Genomic DNA, 12182 nt, shown 5'->3' with positions numbered 1-12182 from the left:
CTGACCATGACCCTCTCGACACTCAGCTAAACTGTACTATGTGTGCAGTATGTGTATGTACTGTATGAGAGAGCACATGTTAGACCATGTGATTATGGAGATCTGTATGCGGTTGATCAAATATAGTCAGTCCACATATTGTTTCAATGTAGTGATGCTCCATGATCGCTTAACAACTAGTCTCTTGTCAACCTGAATGTACCTTGAAGGTAAACTTGTCAGAGAGTTTGAGGGAAATTTTTTTCCTGCATCAGTACGTCATCACCTGACTCTGCAGCTCTGCAGACAAACATTCACATTCACTTTCACACCTACGGGCAATTTAGAGTCACCATTTAACCTAACCTGCCTGTTTTTGGGAGCCGGAATACCCGCAAAAAACCCATGCAGGCATGGGGGGAATATACAAACTCCAAACAGAAAGGTCCTAGCTGGCCAATGGGTAAGAACCCATGGTGCTACATAAACGTTAGGGGATCACTAAAGTTATTATAATTCATCCTGCTGGGAACATAAATGCCCTAACCAAAGTTCATGGTCTTTTTTTAAAGACATTTTACAGATTCATTCTCGGGACCATAAGTGTACTTAATGTTATGGCAATATTTCAGACTGGACCAAAGTGATGAATTGACCAGCCAACCAAACAATATTACCTTTTGTAGAGCCTTGCAGCCAGCTTGGCTAAGAATTATGATGAATCTCTTTTAAGCTCTTAGTACTAACATTTGCAGTATTTATTCTGTAGAATATTGAGTCTCATGCTTTCTGAAATAGACCATGTGATATTGTGTTATCACTGGTTTTGCCAACATGACTTCAGCCCTGTCATTACTGTATGAGAGTAGGATATGTCTATGTGTGTCTGCACTGTGTGTGTGCATGTGTGTGTGTGGCATATGTCATTATAGCATTAGTCTAAACCTTTATTTTGGCATCAGGTGTTTAAAGTGATTGGCTGGGGCTCTTCTTAAGCAGACATATTTGATTGTCTGACAGCTGTCAGAGGTAAGCTTGTGATATGTTGCTCTGTTAATAATTCCAAATATAGCATGAGGACAAAAGCTCTCACACAAGCTATTTTTAGCTATTTGGTTTATAATATCAATGTTAAAGCCTGCTATTACAAAAAAAAAAAAAGGTACTGTACGTACATGCGCTATTGTCCTTCCGCTTCAGTAAAGCTTTTTCAGACCAATTACCTTTTGCTTCAATGTGATACAACAACCTGTACTATAACAGCACTGTTTGTTTAGAAATGCCGGTTGAAAGGTAGAAAGGCCAGGCTGGTTATGTTACAATGGCAGCAGTTAAGGCTGAACAGGATATGAGATCAATTCCTTTGAAATAATTCTTCTGAGCCTATTTCTGTTGAATTATAGTGAGTTTAAACAGCTCATTTTGTTGAAGCTATATCAGACTGCTCAAAGTAAAGAAGACAATTTTGCCTTGTTCTCTACAAAACACGATTTTTGGGTCATCACTAGAATGCAGATGGAAATATGGCACTGGAATCTCTGAATGTCGGTCCAAATTCACAGGCACCAGGGGTGTTCTGGGATAGGCTTAAACCCCCCTGTGATCCAGCAAAGAGATACAAAATTCATAGATGGATAGAATATTTATAGATTCAACAGAAAATTGCCAAGTTTTATCTGATACTGAACTTGTTCGGTGTGCTGTGCAGTGTTTCCCAGAGAGCACGTAGATTGTCAGAATGAGACTCAGACTGCAGTGTGGCAGCTCCAGAAGAGGAAGTCAGACCTCCACAGGGCTGCATTCCACCAATAAATCACACACTCACACAGTCATTCAGACCTTCTCATTACAACCCTGAGTCATACAGAAACTGTGCAGGTGAGCTCACCGGTGTTAACACATCTGGATTTTGTGTGTGTGTGTCTATCAGTCAAACTACAAAGTACCAAGTATTATTGTATGGTAATCATCTGGCCTTTTTATTCAGTCATTCAGGATAGGACTGAATAGAAAGCCTCTGGTGTTCATGTAGGCCTGAACATGGACACATGCAGAGTCAACATACTGTATGTCATACATACAATACTTGACTTATTTCCTGACCTAATTTAATTTTAAAGAGTGGATGAGCTAATGCCATATGTTCTCATCCAGTTTGTCCTTGGGTGGCTAACAGGAGACTTGCTGTGACACGTCAGTGTTTTGAAGTTAGTATTTGGCTGTGGAAGAGAACCTCTCCTTAACCAATATCTGACAGTGATTGAGATGGATCGGAGGGAGAGAAGGAAGGAGAGAGAGATATGAGGCAGAGGGACAGAGCCATGGGCTTTTAGAGGTGGGGAGGGTGTGTGTGGGAAATGGAGTTGTTTTAACATCAAAGATAACTCTTCTCAGGACTCTGCAAGGACCTCGCATTAGGCCAGGAGACACTCCACTTTATCACTGGCTCTTCCTGTCTGGCAGAGGCCTTATCCTTGAAACTTGTGTTAAAACACTGATATGCCCTGTTACAAATTAGAAGTCAACATCACCTCTACCCTCCCACATGACACAAACACACACTAACTTGCCTTACTTTGGCCAAGTGAAAGGATGAATAAAAAAATATTAATACTAAATTAAAATGAATAATTTAGTTTTTTAAAAGCTCTGACTTGACAAACACAAATAGCGAAGTCTTAGTAGTTTTACTGACTGAAAACATTACTTTTTGACTTGAAATAACCTTTACATGTGTAAACAAATATGTAATAAATGTAGATGTTTTGCACATAGTTAAGACATTTAAAAAAAAAAATAGAATCAATCACAGCTCAGCACAGCAGCACCAATAATGTCTTTAATTATCTCACTAATTAGCTAATTAGCTGGACCAGTTACTTCCTGGAGTTTTATCATCATCATGAGGTTGCCAGGCAAACAGCCAAGACCCCAGAAAGTTAGTGTGCCAAGCGATGAAATATTCCACCGTATAATCCTTCTGTAAAACCACAGTGTGCCCTTTTCACTTGGTGTTTTGTACGAATATAGAAACAAGATAATTGTGAGCTATATAGAGGCTGGTAAGCACATTTTATTACCTTTTGACAGATACAAGCTAGCTGTTTCCCCCTGGTTTGTGTCTTTGTGTTAAGCTAAGTTGACCAGCTATATATTTTAAATATTATATTTTACCATGCAGACTTGAGAGTGTCCATCTCTTTTCCTCTAACTCAGCAAGAAAGTGAAAAAACACATTTTCCAAAATGTAAATCTACTTCTATAACAATATTCCATTAAGTATACCAAATAGATGTTTAGAGACTGGTGCTGGGAATCTTTGACAATCTCATGATTCGATTTGTTTCAGATTTTTTTGTTGCCTGATTCACTTCAGAATCAATTCCTGATTGAATGAATAGAAACAAAAAGGCACTATTTCAGTCTCTTTCTCCTGTGTACTGTGTATTCACTGATGTACTCAGTCCATTGAAATACAGTATGCCTTTATGAGTATAACAAAATGACGGGGAGATGGCGTGCTCCCTTTTGTTATTAACATTATATATCCAGCAGTGTAGAGCAGCCTCTCTGCTGCACTGTTAGCTCCAGGCTAAAAAGACGCTGAGTAGGCACAGGGTTTTTGAGGTCAAACAGACTAAGAAACAAGTTATTTTCTCAGAACTGGTTTAAATTGTTTAATGCTGCAGTGTGTGGTCAGCCAGTCTTGTTTTCTACTGCTGATCACTGCTCCGCTAATGTTAGTCTCTGGGGTTTTGTTTGTTTCTGTGGATGTACATCTTTGTGCGATACACATTACTACCAGTGGTCTCACATTATTTCACTTATCAACAGGTGATGGTAATGTGCCAAGATATATGCAGCAATGTGCCAACAAAGGCAGGATAGAAGAAGAATGCTAGCTAGTAAACAAGGATGTCAATAATGAAGGTTTTAAAATGTCCCAAAATCTATTTTGCAAGGTTTTATGAGGGAACAGAAATATAATTGTTTGTTCACAAAAAAATCGACATGGTACCTTGTAAAGAGAACCGTTTAATGATGCATTTAGTTCTTGTGTAAACTTGGCCAGCGCAGGTAGTCACCAAGATACTTCCTGGTGGATGTGGTGGACTGTGGATGTACAGTGTACCTGTCTGCAGCTGTCATTAAAACTCAGGCCCACACAAACTAAAAGAACACAAACGGACCCCAGCTCTGATTGACACATTGGTCCAACGCAACTAATAGTATGAACCACAATATTGTGTATTAAATGTAGGTTTCCTCTTTCAGAACAGTGTGAAAAGCAGAGGGACCAACGGACAGAAGTCACAGCACCAAACCAAGTCGGCCAAGGAAGTAAAGAAAAAGAAAATGTACCTGCATCTTCAGAAGGAGAAAAGACAACTGAAAAAAGTGAGTGTGTATTGTGTGCTTGTATGTGTGTGCATACATTTTCAACATCTATCTTTTGACTCAATGCAACAGGTCCAGACAATTTCTACATCTATATATCTTAGCCTGACTGGAGAATAGTCCCAGCTAGCACAGGAAGAAAGACGCCAGTGGCTCTAAATCACTGTCAATTCAGCAGGTTCAACAAAGATGAGTCCTGAGCAAAAGTTAACATTAATGAAAGCTGAACTCTCTTACAAGAACAGGCCTGCTTAATTATGCCATTAAATCACAATTATGTTACAAGAACAATCCTTGCTAATATTTTAACTGAACTGCTTGTCATAAATTAAAGTCTTAAGACCTTGAACAATACATTTACCAGAGGCAAGTGCAATCCTATTGTACAACAAGGGCAGTTTTGCCATTAGTCAGTCTTCCCTGACTTGTCATACTGTATACTTTCTGCAAATTCCAGCACTCATTTTCTTACATTCTCAAACCATGTAAGTCAGTTACCTGAAAATCCCTCTAGCAGCTGTTGTAAATGTGGTACATGTTCTCTTCCGTGTTAAGAGGGAAGATTTCTAAACTCTGGATCACAGCTCTCCTCCTCCTACGTTTGTTACTTAGAGTGTAATTAGCAAACTAAGTTCCATAGGCTGACTGTTTTGAAACAAAGCAAACACAAGGCTTAATTATTACAAAGAACTGGTTGTAAACAGTAGCCACTCTTGTTTAATGGGGAAATATGGGTGTGGCAAAAATACTATACATGATACATAGCAAAAATGTACATCATAATTTACTAGAGCCCAATATGCAGTCATCAAATGTCTTCATCAGTCCAATCACTAGTCCAAAAAACCCTACATATAATTTTTGATATCTTGTAAGGAAAGGCAGCAAATTCACACATTAGAGAACCTGTAACCATCAAACATGGTACTTTAGTGATTAACAGAGTAATCAGTGCTGCTCTTGTATAATGTAATATAATAATGTTGCTCTTATGACTCCAGGAGATGGCAGATGTTACATCACAAAATCAATGTTGAAGTTCTTTCTTTTTTTTTGTCATTTTGAATATGCAACACATAGTAAAAAAACTACAAACTACAAACTCTCCACATGTTATTTAAAATAAGACAAAGCTTCACTATCTGTGTCTGTGTAGTATGCATGCGTGTGCTTGCACACAAACACGGACAGTACTCTGTATAAAGTGGGTCTTTGTGTTCACAGCTTGCCTAAGCAGGCAGATTCTGCCCCCTGAGTAAATATGGTGAGCCACTGATAACATTCATTTGTGTAAGGACACATATACACACACAAATGCAATCCAGTAGGGGTATGCCTGTAAAGGAATGATAACTTATAATGTTACTCCAATACGCACCACATACAGTATCATCTCAGGCTTGTCCCTAGGATTTTGTAATTGAGTGGTGCTCAGGCCCTGTATGTCTGCAGAATGGGAGCCTGATCATTGCAAGGTGGAGCATTCACATTTTCACACCACACACCACATTTTCAACATTTCTTTTTACATTACAGGGCCTTGAAAAAACAAAGCCTTGAATGATTTCTGGTTGAGAATTATCACAGAATTAAATCCAAAGTGGATTCACAATATTTTTCTTTATCAACAGACTCCGTTACCGGGGCTAAAAGTGTACTGACGAGGGTTTTACATCTAGCCCAGCGGTACCTTTTGGACCCGATGAGTCGACAGAAAGTTGAAGTGAAGAGTTCACAAACTCAAGCGAAGCCCAGACAGCACAGTCCTGGACCGGGACGGGTTTTCAAGAGTCGGACGTCGACTTCACTAACACAAGCTCAGGTAAAGCTTGATTTATTAGTACACTGACAATCATTGAATGAAACAGCCAATAGCATCTGACTTGGAAACATTTTCCAATACTATAACCCACTTTCTAAAGTAACTGTTGCTTGTACTGCCTAACTTATTCCTCATGAATGGAGGAAACTACCAGTAAGTGTCAGTGCAGTACGTTGGTCAGTACCTAAAGTCTAACAGGATGTAGTCTTGTTAAGTTTTTATTAATTTGACTTAAAGAATGAAATCATGGGATTCCATTTTGACACAAAGTATTTAGCATATATTGATTGCTCTTCACTAGACGTTTGCTTAAATCTCTGTTCTCATTAGTTTTCCTTACTCCCCTCTAGAAGAGCTTTGTTCTCCTATGACTGTCCAACCTGACCGACAAAAGAGGCATTTCAGTTTCAACTTCTGAAAATGCATTTTCAGTCAGGATATGATGCCATTCAGAAAAAATATGACTGCAATATTGTTGAGCTGATCCAATTGTATAAATAGCTTAAACATCCAGGCAGCAATATCATCCCTGTGTTTGTAGGTGCTGGTCTGGTCTCTTCTCTCCATTTAGTGAGTGTCATTTGTCATGCACCGCTGTGATTGGCACAGCTGGCTGAGAGGATAATGATTAATCGTCACATCCTCTTAATAAAATTTCACTTAACCTAGCACTTAACGCACATGGCACTACTTTCCCTACGTGAACAAAAACAGCAGGAAACTCTCTCTCTGCTGGTTGTTGTGACTGTGCTGTTCAAATTCAGCTCTTAATGGCAACTCATACCTAATCAATGACAGTATATACAGCCTTTCGCCTAAAAAACAATTCTCGGGAACATTCATATTTACTGTCAGAATGAGGTTTTCTTAACATTCAACAGAGATCCAGCGTCTGAAACCCTCTCACAAACAACTAAGTGCACAATCTCAATAAATCCTTCTGCTAAAACCACACCAGGCAGCAAGGTTCACTAAGTTGGCATCTGATGTATAACACTTTTGACACAACAGGGCTTATCTCTGTTCTTACTGTGTCGAGTTTTCCTAATATTGGGGAACAAGGTTTTCCTAAACTGAACATTGAGCCTCAAGTGTTTGTGTTGTTTAAAGCCAGCACGAGAGCAGGTACTACAGAGGACGTTTTAATATCAGAGCTTATCATTGGGAGTCACCTGCCTCGCCATAAAAATGTAGAGTGAGTGGAAAAAGTGAAAAAAAGAGATTTATTTAGCTAATTCTGCTTTGACCACACGCCATATTTGACCATTTATCAAATATGGCTTATCTTTTTTTGTAGGTTAGAAATTCAGCATATTATATATACTTTGAAACCATCCTCAGTATAGGAATAGAAGACATTGGACTTAGTTTCTTTCTCATATGTTGATTCCTGTGATCACCTCAGGAATGCTGTACTTTAAAAAGGTTACTCCTGTGTAGTTCTGTTTATATCATAGAGAGGGGGAGGGGGGACTCTTAGGATTAGAGTGAGTACAATGTTTGAAAGCCTTTGAGGGAAAAGATGGTCCACATTTTAGTCCAAATATTTCCCGCTCTCCTGTCCTTATCTTCTTCACACTCTTTAACTCATTCTTCCATCCATCCTCCTATTCAGATTTGTTTATTAATTATGTTTAACAAAAACCCACAACTTTTTCTCTTTAGCTTCCTGATTTTTATGTTACGCCATGTAACATGCCAATAAAAATACGGTGATCTGTTCTTTGTAAGGAAGTGAAGTGGGAATGGAAATAAGCCTTTTAAGGTGTAGCCAGGGGCACGGCCCTCCAACACACACACACACACACACACACACACACACACACACACACACACACACACACACACACACACACACACACACACACACACACTGGGCCAAGTCCAACAACTGATTAAAACATCGGTTCTTTGCATCCTTTCAGCAGTACCTTGTTGATGCTGGTTAGCCACACAGTGTGACCGGGGATGGGGAATGTGGCTCAGTGGCCAAGATGAGACACACCACTTCACTATAAAAGAGCAGCCAATCATCAGATTTATGGTCAGTGAGATATCTTTCTTCTCTCTTATTCCTGTTCCTTCACCTCCTCCGCGTCTCCTCTTTTAGATCAGACCCAGGAGGCGCAGCCAGCAGAAAGGCGGAGCACACCAGCCGGTAGTACAGGGGAGCAGTGGTGATGTCACCGTGGACTCCGCCACTGTTACAAATACATCTGGTTGTTCCAAAAGCGACAGGTAAGGAGAAAGTTTAAAGGTTGCCTCGCAAACAAAACATGACACGCCTGCACTCATGCATGTCAGCACTGTCCTGAAGTGTTTGTTTTTGACATTTGACTGTTTGTTAGCACACTGCCTGCACGCACATGTCCTCTGTATGTTCATGCAGAGGGTTACAGCTGTATAATATACAGTGGAAATTACTTGTAGTGATCACGGATACAGTGATCAACCGCTTATGTGGATCAAAACAGCTTAAGACCAAATGGCTCCTGTACAAATACTGTTTAAATAATTAGCTTATAGTAGTCAAGTTGTCCCAACTAGAGTTTATTTTGGGTCTTTTCATACATGACAACATAGGGCTGGGCAATATATCGATATTATATCGATATCGTGATATGAGACTAGATATCGCCTTAGATTTTGGATATCATAATATCGTGATATGTCATCAGAGTTGTCTTTTCCTGGTTTTAAAGGCTGCATTACTGTAATATGATGTAATTTTCTGAACTTAACGGACTGTTCTAGCTCTAGCTTGTGTTATTTGTTTACCTTTTACCCACTTTGTCATTATATCCACATTACCAATGATTATTTACCAAACATTTCATAGTGTAAATATTCTGTGAAAGAATCAAGAATCATCTCTACATTATTGTAGCAGTATCGATATCAAGGTATTTGGTCAAAAATATCGTGATACTTGATTTTGTCCATATCGCCCAGCTCTATGACAACATATGAATAAAAAAATTGAAGCTACCCTTGTACTTAATGGCAACGGCCCCATTATTGCCTCTCCTGCTCCTGGCTGGTTACATGAGTCTGCTGCTGCGTGCACATTGAAATCATGACAGGAAAAAGAAAGTAATTTTTTCTCATTGAAAAACATTGTCTCCTCGAAGCTTGACACAAACTGCCAAAAACAAATCAACAAGATGCAGCAGCAAAACAACAAGTTTTTGAATCAACTCTAATGTCTTCTTTTTCTCAAATATGTTTATTGAGTTTTCTTATAAACACAGTGAACATAATAACAAACAACTCAGCACAACCATTGGTCTGGACAGTCAGCATGGAATCACAGTGATGGTCATAAATGTTTGATGAAAGATACACCTCAGCAGTGCAATGCATAGACATTTTTTACCCTTGCCATCTTCCCCTTTGTAGATAGAAATACTAATTTAAAACCTAAAATCCAAATCACAATGCTCGAAAGCACTGAAACCAATGTGAAATTAAAAAAGTGGGGATATGGAGTCTAAATCTTCATAAACTGTCCCTTTGAAAAGTGAAGACAGGTGAAGTATTCAAAAGGAAAACTTTCCATGATTACAGTATTTTATGCCAGTTTATTTTAGTAGGAGGTGTGTCACTTATCCAGGTCAAAAAGATGTTCCTCCTTGCTGTGTATTCATGTCATGTATGTGTCATACAGTCTGGCAGAACTAGCAGCAACAATAGCATGGCTGGGATAGGCCAGGATCAAAGAGAGAGGCTCCATGTGCAAAGCAGCATAGAATATTTTTCTCAAATCTTGCAAAATGTTCATCCAGTATGCTTGAATTTTAGGACAAGACCAGATACAGGGAGATTTTATTTATTTTTTTAGGAGAAATTTGTAAACGGTGGAGAATTTTAAATTGAGCTCTAATGTAATTTGAAACAGTCAATAAAATTCAGTAAATATATTCAGTAAACATATTCATGTAATAAATGTATAATTTAATCATATAATCTGCGTGACAAATAAAGGAAATTTGGTTATGATCAATCTGACCAGGACAGATATGATAACTATAAGTGGTTTCCACTTTTAACAAACACAGAAACCCTGACATAGCTTTTCTGAAGTCATTTATTAACTCTTTGTGGTAACATAAAACATATGTCAGTTTACATTCTTTATCCATACATTAAATACTACCCTTCTTTATATCTCAGCCCCTTGTTTCATCACCTTTTTCCTTTTATCTTTTATCCGCAGTCTTTGGGCTACGACTTACCCTTTGTGTGTGCGTGATTCAGTAACACATTGGAACTTAAGACGATTATTTTGTCCACGTGATCAGTCCCCGTGTCTTTATGGCTAGATGTGCATAGCCCTCTTCAATTGTTTGGGCTCATTTGACAAAGTTTTCTTTTATCTGTCAGGGAATTTGTTCCTAGCATACTGTAGCAGAGATTTTCCCTTATAAACAAATGAACTCACACATGCATAAAACAATGTAGGAACTTGGCATTTCTGTTTACAAGTATTTACAAACTGCAAGAGCTCAATTTTTTATCAGTTGAAAGTACTGCTGTATCAAAATGTCTTCAGGTATTGTTTCTGTGTAATAAAACCAGCTGGTCTTCCCGCAGCACTTAGAATTTCACAGCAGTCCTCTAATCCTCTCATCATAATGTTGTTTTTTCCTCTGACAGGCAAACCGCTCATAACAAAAGCCTGTCACTGTCCCGCTAGTGGTTTGTGTACGCGCGCATGTTTCAAGCATACTTGTCATTCCTCTCAGCTTTAGTCTCTGTGTCAAGTGGTTTAGGTTGTTTTAACCAGTGCTGTGGGTCACCAGAGGTCATCGAGGGTCACCAAAAGGATTATTGTAATTGGGTGGAAGATTACTGGTAAAGGACAGAAGTGGACAATGCTTTCTGCCAGGTGCTGAAAACACGTCACCCTAATAAGAGTGAAGCCAAACAAGAACGGCATCATGATCAGCAGAGGGAGATAGAAAGGTTCATCTGATTAATCCTCAGTATATTTATATATATATATATATATATATATATATATATATATATATATATATATATATATATATATATATATATATATATATATATATATATATATATATATATGTATATATATATATGTATGTATGTATGTATGTATGTATATATATATATATATATATATATATATATTACATTACATACATTCTGAATGATAAAGCTCCATGTTCACTTCAGTCTAAGTTTTTGTGCTTCTACCTCATTGATTGTATGTATACATTTATGATCTTTTCGAATTTTATTCTTGTGAAACACTTTGTGAATTTTACACACAAAGACATTGAGTGAAAGTTAGATCACATTCACTGCAGGATACAGCATAAATGAAGCCTGATTCAGGGTTTTTGTACTAATATTCAATGTTATTGTGCCGTTATGTAACATTTTTTCATATGACGTTGTCTTTTAAGGTTTTTCTAAAAATCCTGTTTGTTTTTACAGTTACCGAGGTGATGAGCACTACTCTACATTCTTCTGCTCAAGGCAAACAAACAGGCCCAGTGGGGATTAGTGTTAGTTAGTAATGTTTCACATACAGTATGATATTTACCAACACACAACAGCTAACAGCAGATAGAGAGTGTAGTTCCCATGGTCTTACAAGCCTTTTAGCTGTGTCAGCTGTCTCAGGAGAATCCTGTGTGGGATTTTAAAACATTTAAACCTCCGTCTTGTCTCACATTACTTATTTACATGCGGTTTTTCCAGTAAACAGAAAGGATTACTCTGAGCTAGTAGATAGAACTCATATTTATTTAAGTCAAAAATGAATTCAACTTAACTAAATATTTTAAATATTTTTGTCATTGTCCTATCAATTATGGCTGCTAAGTGCTAGGTATTTGCTTTTCATATCAGCATTGTTAAGCATTCATTAGTTGGAGCAGGACTTAAAAGCTAACTCTGTAAACATCAAAGAGAAAAATCATCTGCTAAGGACTCAGATCATATCAGACTT

At 38.1% G+C, this 12182-nt stretch overlaps 1 protein-coding gene across 1 annotated transcript in view; it reads left to right on the top strand.

Annotated features, from left to right (window-relative positions):
• Positions 1-12182, top strand: part of si:ch211-266k8.4 (uncharacterized) — a 47650-nt gene that overhangs the window by 18174 nt on the left and 17294 nt on the right. The window contains exons 2-4 of the mRNA XM_062421420.1: positions 4255-4377; positions 6009-6199; positions 8310-8437. Of these exons, the coding sequence (XP_062277404.1) occupies positions 6080-6199; positions 8310-8437 (248 nt within the window). The 5' untranslated portion in view covers positions 4255-4377; positions 6009-6079. The remainder of the gene's footprint in view (positions 1-4254; positions 4378-6008; positions 6200-8309; positions 8438-12182) is intronic.

The sequence above is a fragment of the Scomber scombrus genome, chromosome 6 (assembly GCF_963691925.1).
Source record: "Scomber scombrus chromosome 6, fScoSco1.1, whole genome shotgun sequence".
NCBI classification, from domain to species: Eukaryota; Metazoa; Chordata; class Actinopteri; order Scombriformes; family Scombridae; genus Scomber; species Scomber scombrus.
This window is presented reverse-complemented; position numbering and strand designations above follow the sequence as displayed.